Source organism: Acomys russatus, chromosome 32 (genome assembly GCF_903995435.1).
Source record: "Acomys russatus chromosome 32, mAcoRus1.1, whole genome shotgun sequence".
NCBI lineage: Eukaryota > Metazoa > Chordata > Mammalia > Rodentia > Muridae > Acomys > Acomys russatus.
Window position 1 is genome coordinate 33,557,825 of NC_067168.1, and position 20,768 is coordinate 33,578,592.

General features: G+C 37.2%; 1 protein-coding gene across 1 annotated transcript in view; it reads right to left on the minus strand.

Moving 5' to 3' along the window:
* The window catches only part of Dock3 (dedicator of cytokinesis 3), a 328,616-nt gene that overhangs the window by 195,618 nt on the left and 112,230 nt on the right, over nt 1–20,768 (minus strand). The window contains exon 5 of the mRNA XM_051140503.1: nt 16,638–16,734. Coding sequence (XP_050996460.1) covers nt 16,638–16,734 — 97 coding nt within the window. The remainder of the gene's footprint in view (nt 1–16,637; nt 16,735–20,768) is intronic.

Below are 20,768 nucleotides of genomic sequence, written 5' to 3' on the forward strand. Positions count from 1 at the left end.
CATCTCGCTTTCTAATTAGCTTCTTTTAAACAGTGTGTGTCCCTAGAGTAGTAGATTTCTACTCCTTTCAGCTTAATAAAGATCCTTACATTTACAAAAGTTAAGTAGAAACATCATAATGAAGTTAATTAAGGGCATTATAGTGTTTATTACCTTGCAAGTAAAAACAAAAAACTAAGTTGGTGCTTCAAAAACTGTTAAGAATATAAATTTAAGAACTTAAGTCTTATTTCACAGAAGCAAAATCTTGACCATTGAATACGTGGGATTCTGTTTCTTTTAGAGAGAAACATGATTTTATGTCATTACTGAAGATTTTGGAATGTAACCAATCTATAAAGAATGTTCTTAATGCTCAATCAACACATGCTAAAGATGCAATTTTCTCCAAGTATTTTTGTTCCACAATTGCTTGAATGCACGGATAGAAAGGGGCAACTGTATTGTCACAGAAAGGAAAGGACCTCAAAATGGGTAATGACACAGAGAGGTGGAAATTTAATAAAATGACTATAGTTTTCCTTTGATTGCTTCATTCTCAGAGAACAGGCAAGATTATTGGCTGAGAGTGATACAAAAGGATGCTGAGGCTGTAGAAAACACAAAACAGTTTCTTAGGGAATGCTAACTTGAATTAGAGGAGAAAAATAGCTTCAATTGCAAGGCAGTTCTGAGATTTATGAACACTTACTAAAAATGAGGTTCTTTGTTTTAGGCCAAGTATAACTAACGGACTGTACTGATATCAGTGCATTACATATGTTTGTATATGTGCTATGATTTATTGTTTTTAAAGATTTATTTTTATCTTATGAGTATCAGTGTTTTGCATAAAGGTCTGTCTGTGTGTCACATGCCAGCCTGATGTCCAAAAAGGACCAAAGAGGGCACTAGATACCCCCTACCACAAACTGGGGGTACAGACAATTGTAAGCTGTCACGTTAGTGCTACGAATCTAATATAAGTCTTCTGAAAAAGCAACCAGTGCTCTTAATTGCTGAGCCATCTCTGCAGCCCATGTGCTACCATTTAAATGTTTGTGTCACACCAAATTCACATTATCAAAACCATAACCCATAAAGCAGTGGTGTAAGTCATTACCTTTGGAGAGATGATTAAAATCAGGAAGGCAGAACCCAGATAGCATTAATGCCCTTATAAAATTGCTCAATGGAATTTGTTCATCTCCTACACCATGTGAGTACGTAGTAAGAGGGTGATATTTATGCAAATATGGGCTCTCCCATGACAGTCATTCGGGGAGTATTTTCATCTTAGACTTCCCAAACTCCAGAACTGAGAAAATAAATTTCTGTTCTTTACAGTTTTAGAATTTTGATATAGCAGCCTTAATAAACTAAGTGTATATGTATAATGCATATGCATATAATTATTTAATGGGTATACATACATTTATAAGCATACGCACATGTAATATACACTCATATACGTACATAATATCTGTGTTGGTATAGTCTTTAGGGAATTACACATAATTATTTTTTTAATAATGAGCTCTACTATTAAAATTTCCAGAGATGATAGCATCTCTCATACCCTGCTCTTCTGTAACAATGTGATGCTGGCAATCCTGAAAGGAAAGACAGCGTGTTTCTCCATGGATCTAGGCAGATCCTCAGACTGTTCTGAGCGATAGAACGTAACAGTAGTGAATTAAGTCAGTTGTGAGCCTTTAAGTAGTCCATTTATTGCTGTCTCTTAGCATGCAAGAATAGATGAATGAATAAAGTGATCATGCTTTTCAAAGTAGAAGCTACATGCTGAAGCCACAAGTAGGTACCCGAATAACGGTTTCTGAATATGTGAGTAATGCTGTATACCTAGCCTTAACAAATCATCAGAGGCCTATTGCACCCTATAACTATCTAACTGCAACAGAATGAGAAACCATAAGATAAAATTGATTAACTGGGCTATTAAAACAGTTAACAGTTGTTTGAAACGTCTAGGTTGTTGCTGGCTTGTATATATAGGTAACTTTTTATCTAGTACAAAATCCATTCTCATTTAACTATGAAAAGGTAGGAAAACTTGCCCTAGCCTTTTGTGTAAATATAGAGTAAGAATGAAATGGCTGATATAATTAGAAAGTAGCACTATTGTTGCGATCAATATGGTGCTGATTTCTTTTCTAGTACTCTACACTGAGCTGAGTGGCAAGCTTTCTCTAGGAACTGCCCCTCACACACAGGAGCTCTGCTAGCTTGCTTTCACCATAATAATTCCCTTCCTAAAATCTTACCCTACCTGTTGTCATAAAAGTCATTCTTTTAGTTCTCAAAATAAGAACCTAAAGACGTCGATTCAGTGGAAGTTCTGTGTAACCAGAGCTTCTAGCACGCTAACTCCTGAATTAAACTGACACACAACTGCATGTGCCAGAAGAGAATGAGTTCCCACACTGGAATAGCTGGATATATAGTCACCAAAACCAGCAATAAAACAAAACAAAAATATGAAACAAATACAATCATGAACATTGTTGCAAAATTTACAATACTGAGGACAAAGGGATGAGCCATACACTTTCAGGGAGACAAACTTTAAGTAAGAGGAACTAGAACAGCACTGCCATAGCACGACAGAAACAATAGCACTGGACAATGAAGACAACGAAGAGGTGCTTTTGAAGCTCTGCACTGTCTGCTTTTGTTGTGGCCTTGTCTGTTTCAAAGAGTCTCACTGAATGTTCGAGCCTGGATGAACTCAAACTCTTGATCCTCCTGCCTCAGCCTTCTGAGTGCTGTCCAGCATAAGTGTGTATATCCACACCTAGCTAAAGTCCTCTAGCTGCAAAAAAATTAGACCCATCAAACCTGTAACTTACAGGTGATACAAAACCTTTGATTTTCCTAATGAAATGAACCTTTACTTCTGATGTATATGCTGTCCTGAATAAGGTAGGCTAATGTATTTTTAAATGAGAAGTGTTAATTTTTATTTTATTTTTTTTTTTTTCAGAAAGCTATTGTAAGTGTTTTGTCAAGTGAAAAATTAAGGCAAAAGTGGTTTAGCCTAAACGATAAAGGGACCTAGGAAAGAAACAAAGACATTTTTCGGGTCACATTAATGTAGAAGGTGGCGGGTTCCACACAGGATATAACGGAAGAAAATTATGTTGATTAAATACCTAACATATTTCAGCATATTCAATGGAGATTTTTACTTCTGCTAAGAGGTTACATATTTTTAAAAGTAGAGTCAGTAACTATAAAAACAAGCAATAAGAGAAAGGAAGCACAACCAAGTTCCTTACTTATGAAAATAATTACAAACAGTGCAGCAAGTAAATACTGACTCAAAAAAGAGTGATATGAAATTCATGAAGATAGTTATACAAACATTGTAAGTACCGACTATTGACTCAAGGGTGGTGATTGGGGATTTGGACACAGGCAGGAGGGGATAGTATATGTGTAGGTGCGTGTGAACTCAACTTAATTATTGCCTTTTACAAGAGGAAAAATATTAAATAATACCTAAAGATTAGAAAAGACATCCATTTGGGGAATATTATTAGAAATGTAAAACACTGAAGAAATAGCTAAAATATCTAGAAAAAAAAGTATGGACTCAGAATTAGGAGTGGGAAGAGAAGGCACCAGGACCCACATTTAATTAAATGACTAGCAGTCCTTAGTGTATAAAACTTAAAACCAGATTTACATGCACCTTTGACTGTTGTAAAAGATAAAACTGAATAAGCTCAACTATAAAAGGCTTTCTTCATTTCCCACCCCAACCGAGGTATTGTGGATACAAAGTTGAGTCTGAGCACAGCCTTCACTCCTTACCAACTTAAATATTGATAAATGGAACTAACAAATCTGTCTAATGTCTAAGTACAATGACTCCCTTTCAGATAAACACAAAAGCTACATCACTTGTATGTCTCAGTCCTGGAACACACGAGAAATGAAGTGCATTCCACAGCAGAAGGTGGCCCTGGAGAAAGCTTTGTGTCTTAACTACAGCATGGCATTTGCCCACGGATGGCTTTCCCACTCTGGTGGTAGTACATATGGAGCGGCAGGGGTAGAGGCTACCCAGCCAACCAACGCCCCTTCAGGGTTTCAGTCACCCTGTAACAGTAAAGAAAAAGAAAAAGGCGGAAGGTACATATTTACATCCAGTTGTCTAGAAACACAGCAGTAGTCACTTCATAGCAGGACCTAATGCCGGGGAAACACGAGAGTTCCCTATTAAAGGCCCAGTCTTATACTATACTAATACGCCTACATCTGGTTTACTTGCGTTCTCTTAAAGGTCTCTCTTTCTTACTGGGGAAGGAAAAAGCTGCACGCTTTAAATTAAACACTGAACACCTGACCCCTCTCCTTCCCAAGGGAATTCTCAGGTTCATCATTAGCAATAAGATGAGAACCTTCCCTACCTTCCTACTGCTGATTGTTCCTCTGAAGTTTAATATTCTTTAACAATATGTCACAGTGGGTAAGGGATACTAGATATAGGGTCAAGAAGGCTTGGTGCTTTATCTCTAACAGTCATAGTGCTCTGGGCAAAATTTACTACCGTCTGTGGTATGCTTTGGTCTTTTCACTGGGGGAAAGGAAGGGAAGAAGGGGAGAGAGGGAAGAAAGAAATGAGTCTATCTGCAACTGTAGCTATTATTACACTTCTACTTTTGTTATTTCTGCCGCGGACACTGCTCTGAACCTGGCCTCAAAATATCACCTAGTTTGCCAGATGATATTCTAACATGACCACCAGCAACCCACCAGATAACACAGCAGCTAACCCTTGCCCCTGTGTCCTATATATAAGCACCCCACCTAACAATAATGCTTTTTAACACCCAATTGGTAATGAAAATCTTGGATTGTATCTTATAGTCCCTTTATATATTAACTATTTGTATACATGATTCCTTTTAAAAGTATGGCTCATTTTTTATCTGTTTTTACAACTGTCATATATAAAACCTCTGTATCTTCCTGATGAAATTAACCTTTACTTCTGAATATATGCTGCTGTGAATAAGGTAAACAAGTCAGTGATAGCTGACTTTCTTTTAGAGAGAGATAGTTACTTATAAAGTCTTAGACTTGATCTGAAAAGGCAGTCAGCATAAAACTATACATTTAATGTTAATAAGGCATTTTCAGTTATCATGAAAAGCATATGTGGTTATACATAACAATATCCAGATACAAAAGCACAGCCATCATTTCCAAGTAAGCACAAGCTCATTTATTCTGGAGCCAAATATGAATGGTCATGGCACAGGGTCTTTCTACTTTTCAGTTGTCCTTTAATTTCCTTCAGCAATGTTTTGGCTTTCAGTGTGTAAATTTTCCAGTTTCCTGGATAACTTTACAAGTATTTTATTATTTTTGATGCTATCATAAATAGGATTGTTTTCTTAATTTCTTTTTCAGATAGTTTGCTAGTTTTATAGAAACATAAATGATTTTAGTCTGTTCCTTCTATGCTAAAACTTTACTGAATTTGTTTGTTAATTCTAATGAGGTATACAGATGCACACAGTTACCAGGTAGTTCTACATATAAGATAGTTCTCTAAAAAGAGATAGTTTTGCTCCTTTACCTATTTCAGTGCCTTTAGTTTTTCTCCTGCCCATTTGTTCCAGCTTGGAATTCCAGGACTAAAATTATAAAAGCAGGTATCTTTGTCTTGTTCCTAATCTTAGAAGAAAAGCTTCAGTTTGTCACCACTGGGTAGATTAAAGTTGGCATATTACTTTATTGTGTTGAAGTGTACTTATTATTGTATCAATTTCACAGGATCTAGATGACCTAAGAGACAAACCTCTGGGCATACCTATGAGAGTTTCTAGACTGGGCTAACTGAGGAGAGAAGACTCACCCTGCATGTGGGTAGCACTATCCCATGATCTGGAATCCCAGGGAAAATAAAGAGAAAGCAAGCTGAGCACCAGTATTGTCTCTCTCTGCTTCCTGACTGTCCATTAACATGGCCAGCCACCTCAAGCTTGTACTGCTATGACGGTCATGACTATAAGTCTAACAAGAGCTTCACTTCCTTATGTTGCTTTGGTCCAGCACTTTTTCTTCCAGCAATGAACTAATAAAATCACATTTGTTTATACTACTAAGTAACTTTTATCATAAAAGGTGCTGAATTTTGTTAAATGCTTTTCTTATATCTACTAAGATGATCCTAAGATTTTCATCTTTCTTCTGTTAACAGGGAATGTCACACGCACTAATTTGTACATGTTTAGCCACTCTTACATGTACAATGAATATAATTTGGTTGTGGTGTAGGATCCTTTAAAATGATGCTGGATTCTGATTGCAAATATTTGTTTGAAGACTGTGTAGGTTAATTTATCAAGGATGGTGGTCTGTGCTTTTCATTTCTTCTGGAGTTTGAGTTTGAAAATGGGGTGATATTTGCCTTGTAAAGTTACTTGTTTTCCTCGTAAAGTTAGTGGTATTTCTGTAACCAGAATCTGAGATTAATTGTTCATAATTTTACCAAACAAGCATCCAAAAAGCAACCACCCCCCCTAAAAAAACCCAACAATAAAAAAGGTAGGAATTGTACAAAGAACTTACTTGTTTTTTCTTTCCCTCTTCCCCTTCTGTTCTTTGTTTTCCTGTCCCCTTCCCCCTCACCATCTCCCATTTTCTCTTCTGTTTCCTTCCAGCCTCAATCTATCTTTCTCTAGATTGACCAAAAGTAGAGACATAAAGCTCTTCAATTGAAAAACCTAACAGATCAGAGGAAAATCTTTGCCAACTATACATTATTATCTAGGGTATATAAAGAACTTTAGAAATTAAACATCAAGAAAACAAGCAGCCCAATTTAAAAATGGGCTATGAATAATATAAAGTTATGAAAAGGAGAAACACAGATAGTCAATCAGTCAACATCCTAAGCAGATTTTAGCCACTTAGTGCAGGATAAACATATTAAATTCACAGACCCAAAAAATATAAGTAACAAGGAAGACCCAAGGGAGGATGCTTAAATTTCCATCAGAAGGGAAATAGAATAGGCAGAGGTGGTGGTTGAAGAGAGAGAACAAGGTAGGAAAGTGGAGATCAGCCTTTGGGACAGGGGGAATGGGGGGCTATGGTCAGGGGGATAGATGACAGAAGGCCTGCAGAGAAAAGAAAAACTGTGGGCATGGTCCTAGTAAGGGGAACGGTGGGAGGGGGGGCAGGTTCTTTGACAAGGACTCTGTTCCCTGCTTTTCAATTACTTTCCCTTGATAGGATTGCTTTGCCCAGGCTACAGAAGAGGAGGAACTCAATCCTGGTGTGACTTCATGAGCTGGGGTAGGTGAGCAGGGGCGCTTCCCTTTTCTGAGGAATACGGGAGGGGGAAGGGAAGGTAGGACTAGGAGATTAAGAGGGAGGGGGCTATGACCAGGATGTAAAGTGAATAAATAAAAAAATAATAGAAAAATGTATTTAACATGGGAAAAAGCAGGTTAAAACTACTTTAAGATTCCATCTTACTACAGTCAGAATGGTCATCATGAGGAATACAAATCACAACAAATACTGCCATAGATGTGGCAAAAGGGGAACTCATCACTGCTGACGGGAATGTTAACTGGTACAGCCACTTTGGAAATCAGTCTGGAGCTCTCTAAACAACTAGAGATATAATTATCATATGACCTACTCAAAGGCACAGACCAAAAGAACTTTCTATTTTATACAGAGACATTTGTACATCCATGCTCATTACTACTCTATTCACAATAGCTAGGAAAGAGAATCAACCCAGCTATCCATCAACTGGTAAATGGATAATTAAAATGTGGCACATATACATGACGGAATATCACTCAATAGTAAAAACGAAACAAAACAAAACCTGAAATCATGTAAATTGTAAGTAAATGGATGAAACTGGAAAAACTACACACAGTGAAGCCACATCTTTTCTATATATAGGCACTACCTTCTCGTTTTATGATTTGTGTGCTTAGCCTGAAATACATGTGAAAGCTGGGAAACAAGTAATGGGCCAGTGGGCAAAGTGATCCACTTGAGGAAGGGGATGGTAGTTTAAGAGGTCTAATGAAGATAGCTAGAAAAGGGGAAGGGGAGTAATAGAAATAGGAAAACGCAGGGACAGAGGAAGGGGTAACAAAAATGAAGTGTGCATAAAAAAGCCACCTGAGAACCTATGATCTTGCAACCTAAGTCAAAATATAATGAAAGAGGACAGCAGATGTATGTGACACAGGGATACCTGGAGCTAGGGTTAAGTAAGGATAGGGACAGGGAGGTAGGAAAACAGGGGACACAGGGTGTGTTAACTAAGACTAAAGATTTATGAAGAAGCTTTATGAATCCCCAGCACCACTTAAGCAATGAAGCATCATTTCTAAAGGGGGATTGAGCAGAAGTACTAGCATGGGCGAGCAATGCTGTTCCTAATATATGAGTTATTTAATGGAAATCTCAATGTCAGGCACCCTAAACAAGATAGACTACTGTTATTGTTCTTGGCTGCTTATCATAAATAAATAGTATGACCCCGTTTGCTGAAAACACAGTACACTTCTGTCTTAAGATACAAAGAAATCAATACTGAACTCAACAGGACACTCCCACCCTGCTAGCTAGTGTTTATAGTGATGGAAACTACTATGCAGGCTGCTGGAGGAGAGGGAGAAAGGACATGAATGGTCTGACCAAGTGCTGTACCCCACATGCTACAACAGTGACCTGCCAAGCAAGACACGCCCACTTATTTTCCCCACATCTCTACACTCCTATTCCTACTTGACCAACCAATCTCTTGACTAAATTTGAGGCCTGCTCCATAGGAGGGAAATTTAGTGTCTAGTACTATAAAACTTAATAAGAACCCATAGCTAGGAAGCCACAGGCCCTAGGAGAAAACCTCTTCATGTTATTTTTATTAAAGGGGTATGTTGTCAAGCTTCCATATAAATATTTATTTTTATATCAATAGATTTTGTGCTGCTCTCAACTTTGGTCAGGGAAATGTCTAGTTGCAGAGGGGAGTAGTTAATGCAGAGACGTAGGTACTAAGAATGAGTGACTATGCATGCTCAGCTACAGATAAGACATACATGTCAACCCCTTCCTCAATGCTCAGGGACCATCACAGAAGAGGGGCAGAACAAGCCTAAGAGCTAGAGGATGCTTGGGACTGCTGTGAAGGTCAGCCCCTGATATGACAATGGTTGCTGTACTCATGAACTCACAGCAGCGATAGTTAGCCACACAAGATTTAAGTAAGTTTAAAATTCCAACAAGGAGCAAGGGAGGCTCCTGATGATCCAGCTCTAGCTCAGGGGCCAATGACAGTTGACAGCTGCTGAGGGGACAGTCACTTTTCTTGAAGAGGGGATGAACATTGGTAGGTTTCTCATGTCACAGGGAATGACCCTACACTCTGCACATACTAGATTTAGTGGGTTATTAAAACAAAAGACATGAAGACATGAAGGAGGAAGGCTGGAAATACATTGGGAGGGGTGAAAGAAATAGCTAGATGAAGCAGGGAAAGGGATGTGACCAAGATCATACATGTGTACAAGGTATGAAAGTTTCAAAAGCAGGAAATGCACGTGTGTAGATTTGGCTTCAAGATAAACTTTTCCTTAGAAAATGCTTGTCCTCCTCTAGAGTTAGGGCTTTGAACTGTTCTCATCACCAGCATACAGTTTCACTGTTTTTACTTCTTTAATGTTGGAGAAGGTCTAAAAGGATTTATTATAGTTCTACTCTAAAAGTTTGGCAGAATTCACCCATTAAACTCCTTATTTGCCACTGTTCTGTTCAGTTTTTCTCTTCCTTCATCATTCAGTCTTTGGAGGTTATATGTCTTTGAGAGTTTATCTACTTTTACTTTGCCATTGGCTGGCACATAGATATTCATAACATATCCTTATTTTTTATTAGCAGCATTAGATACAATGCATCTTTCAGTTCTGACATTATCTATTCAGTGCAATTTCTGAGAGCGTCTTACTATGTAGCCCATGATGCTGACCTCACACTCATACTGGAATTACATACAGGCAGCACTATGCTTGGACCTGGTTTTATTTATATAAGGAGTCTTCTCTCTTTACATTAAATGGTTCGTTTCACCATTTAAGTTTCTCAAATAGTTTTTAATTTCCCTTTTGCTTTCATGTTTGAAAACTTTATCAAAGTTTATTTTTTACACTTTTGTTGTTGTTTGTTTTAGGTGGGATCTCACTATGCAGCCCTGGCTGGCCTGGAACTCTTTACATACAACAGACTGGCATTGAAATCGCAGAGATCCTCCTGCCTCTGCTGTCTGAGTGATTAAAGTTGTGTGCCACCATACCCAGTTGATTTTTTTCCTGTATTTCTCATGTGTTTGTTCCACTGCCTGTATATCTGAATATCATAAACTACATAGATCTAAGATTTTGACTGTCCCAGATAAAAGTAAAAATATGAAAAATACTAAATCACATGAGGAACGACCTAAATTGATCCAAAGATATAACAAGTATAGCTGATATATAACTTAGAAATATGTTAGTGCAGAGAATCTCAGCATGAGCCACATTATGACGTGCCAGCCCCTGCAGCGCCTGCGGCTCCTGCCATACCTGATTAGCAGAACATAAGGAAACAACATCATTCAAAGCTCCTATGGCAAAACGCCCGGCCACATAAGATACATGAACATAAATGCTATAGCATAGATTCAAATATTCCTTCATATTAAAGACTCAAGTGGCCAACTTAAATAATGATCATACACAAAGATGGTCAAATGCTATTTTGTTGATTTTTTTCTCTTTAAAGATTTTACATTAAAAATTTTTAATTATGTGTGCATGGGAGGGTGCACACATGAATGCAGTCTCTAAAGAAGCCAGAAAGGGTATCAACCCCTCCCTCCCCCAGCACTGGAGTTACAGGTGGTTGTGAGAAGTCCTGTGTGGATGTGCAGAAGCAAATTACTATTTTCTGTAAAAGCAATATATTCTCTTAACTGCTGAGTCCTCTCTCCAGCCCTCAAATGCCACTTTTGAACAAGTCTTTTTGGAGGCCGTAACAAATTTATCACCTCCGCCCCAAAAGAGGGGAATAAAGTTTTGAAAGGGTTCCACCATGTAGCCCAAGCTCACTTCCAACTTCTTATATAGCTTAGGTGGCTTCGAAGTCCCAATTTTCCTGCCTTCCGCTCAACAGTGCTGGGGTGATGGGCATGTGCCACCATTCTTTTGTTGTTCTGCTTTCTAAGTGCAAGGGTTAAAGGCATGCACCACCACTGATGCCTGGCTGTGCCTTCATTCTTAAATTGCTCTTGAAAATTCTTCAAATAAGGCAGCTTATCTGAATGATAAAATTAAGAATATTTAAAATTATAACTGAGGTAAAAAATTATTCAATGACCTAAATGCCATTTTATGAAGTAGCAGCATTACCAATAGCCAATAAAAGCAGATCAAATAGTAAAGAAAGTTTAGAGTTTAGAGAAAATGCAACACAATAGAAACTTAATACAGAAATGTATTGAGAAAGTGCTATACTATAGACTAGCTTTCACATTTCACTCCCCTACACTCAGGATTACAAATACACTTGCTTAGAGCAAATGAGGCAGCTCCTTGGTAGCAAACAAATGATAGTTGAATTAGAAGCCACAAGTAATATCATGACATATTGTGTGGATATACATGTACTTAAGAAAATGATCACATATTGCTTTTAGTAAGATGGTTATTATTACTGTGTTAATTCTACCAATCCATGAACATGAGAAATCTATCTTCTGGTATACTCTTCAATTTCTTTCTTCAAAGACTTAAAGGTCTTTCAATTGTTTAGTTAGAGTTACATCAAGATACTTTATATTATTTGTGGCTATTATGAAAAGTGTTGCTTCTGTGATTTCTTTCTCAGCCCATTTACCATTTGTATATAGGAGGGCGACTCATTTATTTTGAGAGAATCTTGTTTCCAGCCACTTCACTGAAGGTGTTTATCAACTGTAGGAGTTCCCTGAACTAGAAGATATTTGAAGTCCTACTAGGATACTTATCACAAGACTGATGGAAAAGGACACATCCTGTGAATATGAATAATCTTTTTCTCCTTAGCTATCCTAGCACTTGCTCAATAGGCCCACAGCAAGGTGGCCAGGGAGACAGGGACAGAAGCTGCCCATAATCTCAGCTACACTGATATCTCCTTATTGAAGGTGGTATGACTAATGTTATTGATGAGTGTTGAGTCTATCAACAGCAAAAAGCAGCACTGTGTCCTTGATATGGCATTATTTCTCTTGGGAATGCAATGATAGGGAGATTAAATTGGATTTTTAATGGTGAGGGAGTACAGAACCAAACTTACTAAATAGGCATATATTCTAGATATAGCTTTGTCTTCCTTGGTAATCATTGTTCCAGTATCCCTATCCATGGACTCACATAATACCTTATCCCCACACTCTTGGAATACATGGATGATTACAACTGACCAAGGAATCATGGCAGTGAGATTTTACCTGTAGAACTGACAGGTCATTAACTGATAATGAAACTACATTCAGATCCAGAGTCAAACACATGGGTTGGAAAAATCAAGGTGTCAAAGTGAGAATATAATCACTAAGCATCATTCCAATTGCCCATTTACTTTGAACTTTGTTAGCTTATATGTAGTCATCCCCGTGAGAAGTCTATGTTTTAAACAAGGGACACAAGAATTGTTCCTCTATCCCAGCACTTATGGGGCTGAGGCAGGAGGACAGATGTTCAGGGTCAAGTAATATTACTTAATAAGTTCCAGGACAGCCTGGAAGAGATAGCAAGAACCTGACTAAAATATAACACACAAGCTGGAGAGATGGCTCAGAGGTTAAAGGCACTGGCTGCTCTTCCAAAGGTCCTGAGTTCAATTCCCAGCAACCACATGTGGCTCACAACCATCTATAATGAGGTCTGGTGCCCTCTTCTGACGTTTAGGTGTACATGCAGGCAAAACATTGTATACATAATAAATAAATAAAATTTTTAAATTTTTTGATAAAAAAAAATAACACACAGAGACACACATGTATGAATAAACAAATCAACAAAGGGTTGAATGGGTGCATCATGAAAGTCCATATAAAATATATAAACATTATATAACTATTTATAAAATTATTCTCTTAAAATTTTGCACTATAGATTTTACTTAATTGATTTATAATAACCAGAAATACTTCAATTCCTTAGCATATCTTGCATAGAAATGGTAATGGGAGTAGTTTCAACGCCTAGCATGGACTATGGTAATTCTTTAAAATTAAGAATAAAAGTAAAGCTAGATACAGTGGCGTATGTCTGTAATCCCAGCACTTGGGGAGGCAGAGGCAGGCAGATCTCTGTAAGTTCGAGGCCAGCCTGGTGTACAAAACAAGTCTAGGACAGCCAAGGCTACACAGAGAAACCCTGTCTCAATACACACACTAAAAAAAGAAAAAAAGAAAAAAGAATAAAATTCTGGGAAACAACGCCTTGTCTAACAATATTGATGATCAGTCATTTGTTTTAGAAAATAGGAGAAAGATAACTTTTGTGTGTAGTTTCAAAGGAGCTTATATATTTTAGGTTTTTGTTTTTTTCTTTTCTCTTTCCCCCCCAACCCCCGAGACAGGGTTTCTCTGTGTAGCCTTGGCTGGCCTTGAACTCACAGTGATCCTCCTGCCTCTCCCTCCCAAGTGCTGGGATTAAAGGCGTGTGCCAAAACGCCCGGCCATGGTTTTTGGTTTTTTGGTTTTTTTTTTTCAAGAAAGGGTCTCACTATGTAACTCTGGTTGTCCTGAAATCTACCACGTAGACCAGGCTGCCCTGGAAGTCAGAGACCCTCCTGCCTCTGGCTCCTAGAGTGCTGAGACTAAAGGTGTGCAGCATTATGCCCAGCTTGGGCTCATAGTTTTTAAAAAAAAGTTATTTGGAACATAAATATGTGCTTAAAATTGGACAATCTTGGGTTTTGGTGTGGGTTTTTTGTGGATTTTGTTTGTTTGTTTGTTTGTTTGTTTGTTTTTGTTTTCTTTTGTTTTTTGAGATAGAGTTTCTCTGTGTAGCCCTGGCTATCCTAGGACTTGTTCTGTAGATCAGGTTGGCCTTGAAATCAGAGATTTCTCTGCCTCTAGAGTGTTGAGATTAAAGGCATGTGCCACTACACCTAGCTTACAATCTTAATTTAACAGAAAAACATAATCATTATACAAAAAAGACAGGGAGATTGTGGTTTGATGCCTCAGAGAGATGAAAATTTTCTATTATATTTTTTATATATCATATTACCCAAAAAAATCTCCTTATATAAATGAAACATATTTCATGTCCATTTATTTCTATATATAGAAAATGTTGTCAGGTGATCAAACTGCCTTGTCACTACATATCATATACATTAGTAAATGAAGAATTCTCTAAATGTAACTTCAGCCATTGATTGTACCTTGTATTGCTACAATCCATTGTCAAAATCAGGAAATAGTTATTTTTACAATATGGTTAACTTACAGAAATCATGATTAACTGAAATAGGTATCAGCACAGTCAGATCATCAGTAGAAAGTTTCTTGGAATTGCCCTGACTAGTCACACTGTAAGCCCAGTCAACCCGCTTCAGGCAGGTGGGATTCCTTCACGTTGATGATGCTACACAAGCAGAATCGCTCTACTCAACTCCAAGAGTCTTATAAAGTTTATGCAACATGGTGCTCTTGAGACCAATCCAGATTGCTGAACAGTCCAATTCATCAATTTCCTTTTCATTTCTCTTAGTTTTTTATTGTATAAATCACTATTTGAAATCACACACAGAATTATCTTTTTCCTTTTTCCCAAAACAAACAATTGTGGCTTCCCATTATATCTAAAGCTAAAGGACCACAGAGATTGATAGACAAGATATCTATATCCCACTGGAAAATACTTATGTTTTACTTCAGTTATTCAAATAGATGTATATTTATGCAACCTTGCTTTATATTATTCTAATGGTTAATGATGAGGAAAATATTCATGATATTACTGGCTATCTACATACACTTCTGAATGAAGTCTGTTATTTTTTGCCCATTGTATAATTGAATAATTTTGTTATTTTTCATTTTAGAGAATGCTTTATATATTTTACATACATCTCTTTTTAGGGATATGTGATTTGTAAAGTTTTTTATAGTCTATAGTTTTATCTTTTCCATTTACTAGGGTGGTTCACAAGGCAAAACTCTAGGTTTTACTGTCTAATCTGACCAGCTGTTCTTTGAGAAGTATGCTTTTGCTGCCCCTATCAAGTACCTTCCCTTCTCTACTCTATCTTCTGGCACCTTCTGTCATATGGTTTATTTGTTCTGCCAGAGATTCTCTGTTTAATGCTATTATCAGCAAACAACAGCAACAATATTAGCAAGGATTCAAAGAAAAGGTAACCGTAAACATAGTTGGTAGGTGTGAAAATTAGCACAGCCAAAAAAAACCCCAAAACAAAAACTCAGTGCTAAAGACTAATGTGCTTGCTCCATCTTGACTAAGATGCAAACCTAAAATGGGTTGTATTTAGAGCATCTTGCTCAGAAGTCAAATTCTGTTACTTATTTTTAGCATACAATTATTTGCACATCTTATCATTCTCTGTTTTCTTTCTAAGATGTTTATTGTTTTTCGTTTACTGAGTTTAGTTATCCCTAAAAGACTAAGGTACTGAAAGCCTGGTTCCTTACAAGCGGATCCACTCATGCAGAGGTAAGAGGATCATGAGATGCTCTGATATAATTAAAAGATTATCAACTGCCTGCAATCTGCCATTTTCTTCCACTATATTCTTTCTATCAGGAGGCATTATTATGCTCAGGCCCAGAAGCAATGGAGTGAAAGGGACCGTGAACCGCAACCCATGCTAAATCTTCCTTTATTGACATCTTTCTTTATTCTTTTAAGTGTCTTGTCAGAGAGACAACAATTATCATAGGTTTCTAATAAATTTTTCAATTAATTTCCAGACTAACAAAGCATTACATATGATACATTCTTTAAATTAAGTAGTTGCAAAAAACCATTGATACAAGTTCTTGGCCTAAACCACTATTAAGATGACAAACAATAAAAATTAAGGAATTCCCAAGTTTTTTGTTTTTCATTCAATAGACGAATGTTTATAAAACCATATAATGGAGCCGGGCAGTGGTGGCACACAGCTTCAATTCCAGCACTCGGGAGGCAGAGGCGGACAGATCGCTGTTGAGTGCGAGGCCAGCATGGTTTACAAAGCAAGTCCAGGACGGCCAAGGCTACACAAAGAAAACCTGTCTTGAAAAACCAACAAAACAAAACATATAGTGGACATGCAACTTATAAGATAGCTAAGCATCATGGTTATGGAACTTACATTCTAATAATCAGATCAAGGTAAAGGTGCCATATGTATTAATATATAAAAATGTGTTCTGTTCAGGTTCAAAAAATTTGGTTTGTTACATTTCAAGTGATAATCAGAACATTCATTTAGAAACTGGAAATATTTTAAAATTTCAAACTAAAGTATTGGCACCAAGCCAGACTTTCTTTTCACATGATACAACAAAACTTTACTGCTCTAGTAAATTATAATGAACTATTTACCACATAGAGTTGTTTCCACAGGCTGGCCCATTCTTGTAGAGTTGTTGTAACTTCAGTCACAATAGAATCTTCAAGTGGAACCACAGTTTCATACTGCCTAGAACCAAAATCACAACAGCCACATTATCTTTGATTAAAAAAAAAAAAAATCTTAGATGCCACTTGCTACATTTTTCAATGTTCTAAACTCAAATATTAAAATCATGAAAACATAATGAGAAACACAGCTAACTGGCAGATTGCAGGCAGTTGATGTAACTGGGCAAAGTTGATGTAAACATATTTGCTTTTGTTACACAACTTCTAATTGCTTGTAGAAAGGCTGCCTAGAAAACACTGGGAGTCTTTTTTTGTTTTTTAGCATAGTCTTAAAACATTAAGTTTGTTTCTTTTAGAAAAAGCATAACACTGCAAAACTCTTGCTTAGATAATTTTTTAGAATTACTTGTACCTTTAACATTTTCTGAAATGCAAATTAGCTCATAGCATAGACCAAAAGTTCTGAACAAACTCATAGTCCCCAGGATACTGTTTGGTGATGGCATTCTTCTGACACCAGGTAGGTAAGACTGGAGACTGTGACTTTGCATTCAAATGGGAAGACAGAAGTGGAAATCTCCAAGGAACACATACGCAAGTTAAAATTATACAACTGAAGTACTAGAATAACATGCTAATAACCAATACCAAATAAATGATTTATGAATGTCACAAAAAATAATTCAAAATGATTATGTTAAGAAGTCTCAATTAACTACAATGGAAAATAAGAGCTAGCCAGCAGGGCTTGGCAGTTGTGAGGATGATCCAGACTAATGCCATGAGAGACTAGGGTGAAAGGGGAGGAGGACCATTCATATGAGAGTGATGCACTACTGGACTTACAGCCTGCTAGATTGAGAGCATTTTTTTACTAGACAAAGGAACTTCCCATTTTATCTAAAGCTAAAGGACCACAGAGATTATACAATCCCCAACTAAAGGTTGTAGCAGGTGGCTTTAATAAATTAAAATCCAAACCACAAGATGTGTTTAGCTGCCATTTGAACAAATGACCTTAAGTAGAGATTAGGTTCCAAGTGATCTTTTGCAGGGACTGTAACTTAACAATACTTTGTTCATTCAGGACTTGCAGGGAAGGCCTAGATAAGTCAAGTATCAAATGAGCCAGTTAATTCTACTATAGCTATATGTAGGCAATAAGGAAAGAGTCTGTTTTATTTCTCACTTTAGTTAAAAAACATGACCTAGAATTTAAAAACAAAACAAAACATGCAAGTCAATGAACTAAGGGAGATGATCTATAAGCAAATGAGAATCTCAGGGGGTAGGAGTGTGACTCGGTGGCAGACCAGCGTGCTTAGCATATCCATGGCCCTGTGTTTGGTCTTCAACAAGCAAGAAAGGAAGGAAGGAAAAAGGAGGAAAATGAAACTAAGCTCTACAGGATATACAAAAGAGAAAGGAAAGAATATCATTAGTTCTCAAATTAAGAAGCCCTACAGTCAAACTGGAGAGATGGCCCAGCATTTAAGAGCACTGGCTACTCTTCTGGAGGACCAGATTCAATTGCCAGGCCCTACATGGCAGCTCATACCTGTCTGAAACTCCAGTTCGAAAGGATCCGACACCCTCACACAGGTATACATGCAGGCAAAAATTCAATGTACATGAAATTAAAAAAAAAAAAACCCTAGAGTCCACCAAAATAAATCTGTTAGAACTAATGAACTGATTTGGTAAAATTGCAGAAGACAAAACCAACATACTAGTACCATTATATATTAACACTTAACATTTTGAAAATTCCATTTACAATGGTTGAGAATGTAACTTAGTGATAAGAGTGTTTTCATAGAGTGTGTGAGGTTCTGTGCCCAATACCACAAAAAACTGTATTTATAGTAGCATCAAAAATAAGAAAATACTTCATGAAAATACATTTCTAAATATATACATATGAAACAGAGGCAAACATGCATTAAAGGTGTTGAAGTTCTATATTCATACAAAAACGTCAATCAAAACTTTACACGCGTTGGGAAGTGATATCAAATATCCAGAAAATAATAAATAATGAGAAAGCTGTGGAGAAAACAGAGCCCTTTTATACTTGTTGGTAGAAATATAGTTGTATTTATAGTTATATAAAATAGTTATAGCAATTATGAAAAACAATAAAGAGGTTCTTCAAAAAATTAAAAATGAATTACCATATGATCTGACAATTTCAGTTCTGAATATATATCCAAAGGAAATTAAATCATTATCTCAAAGAAATATTTATTCTTCTCAGTCCACTAACACAGAACAGCTAAGATATAAAAATGTCTGTCAAGTGGCTAATGAGATAGATGGCTCAGTCAGCAAGTGCTTGCCACACAGCATGACAACCTAAGTCTAGAACTCACTTAAAAAGCTGGATGTTCTTCCAACTCAGCACTGGGGAAGCAGAAACAGGTGGGTCAGACCTTCATGTCCTGCTGGTCTCAGTGACAGACCTTGTCTCAAAACAATGAGGCAGACAGCTCTTAAGGAGCAATACCAGAGGTTGAGCTCTGGCCCCGCTTTCACACATGTGCATATGCACTTGTATACAACAAGCATTCCTCAGCCACCCCAATGCACACACAGGTCAAGAGATGGAAAAAGAAAATGCACTGTACATACAATAACAGAATTTTACTCAGCCTTAAAAGTATGCTATGCTAACATTTGTGACAACATGCAGGACCTGGAAAATATTATGCTAAATGAAATAAGCCAAACAGAGAAAGGCAAGGCAGACATGCTTATAGGATCTATAAAAGTTAAAATAACAGAAACAAGGTACAAACCTGGTTTACCAAGAATGGAGAAATTGGGGTAAACCAGAGGTTATATGTTTTCAGTTATAAGATGAGTAAACTCTGGAGACCTAATGGCTACACGGTTACTGCAACTGACAATAATACCCTGTAAGCTTCAGCTTTGCTGAAGGATTTATGTATTCTCTTTCTCTAACCACACACAAATAATTTCACTATGTGAGGTGATAAGAATATTAATTATCTTGATCCTGGTAATCATTTCATAAGGTATAATTTACATACACACAGTTACACATTAATAAAACTACAAGAAAATGTCATAGATTTCACAGTAAAGAATTATTAAAAGGAGAAAAAAGAATAAATAATAATAAATCTACTTTTCCTGCCAGGACCCAAGTTAGCAAATCCCAGATTCAACATTAGCAATCAATTCAACTCCAACTGTAAAAGTTCTGAAATTAGAATGTTTTAACTTGGTTTATCATTTTTAACCAGTATGACAACGTGATTCTTCTCAGATAAGAAAATCAATTTGAGTCCCATTTCATGAGAGAGAGAGACCACTCTGATGCGATTAATAATATTCTGCTATACTTGCAGACAGGAGGCTAGCATAACTGTCATCTGAGTGGCTTCACCTAGCAGCTGATGAAAACAGAAGACGAGACCCACAGCCAAAACACCAAGTGGAGCTCAGGGAATCATGTGAAAGAAGGGGAGAAAAGATTGAAAGAGTCAGAGAGGTCAATGACACCACAAGAAACCTACAGAATCAGTCAACCTGGGCCCATAGAAGCTCACAGAGACTGAAGCACCAACCAGAGAGTCTGCATGAGCTGGGCCTAGGCCCCCTATGCATGTGTAACAATGCACAGCTTGGTCCTCATGTGTGACCTCTAACAGCAGGAGCAAGGGCTGTGTCCAACTCTGCTGCCTGCATTTGGATCTCTTTCACCTAACTGGACAGCCTTGTCTTGCCTCAATAGAAGATGTGCCCAGTCCTACTACAACCTGATATGCCAAGGCGGGTTGATATTCATGGGAAGTCTCTACTTCTCTGAGGAGGAAGAAAGGTCATAGGTGAAGGGAAGCTGAGAGTGAGAGACTGGGAGGAGAGAATGGATGAAAAGTAAACAAATAATAAAAAAAAAAAAAAAGGGGGAAATCAGTGATAAATGTCATACTTGAAAAAACTGTATTGAATGAGAATATTTTTTTTCAAGCTACTGAATAACTGATGCAAATGACAATTTTAGAAGTTAATTCTATAGTCTTAAGAGTGTGGCAGAGATAACTAGTGGATATAAAGAAATAACAT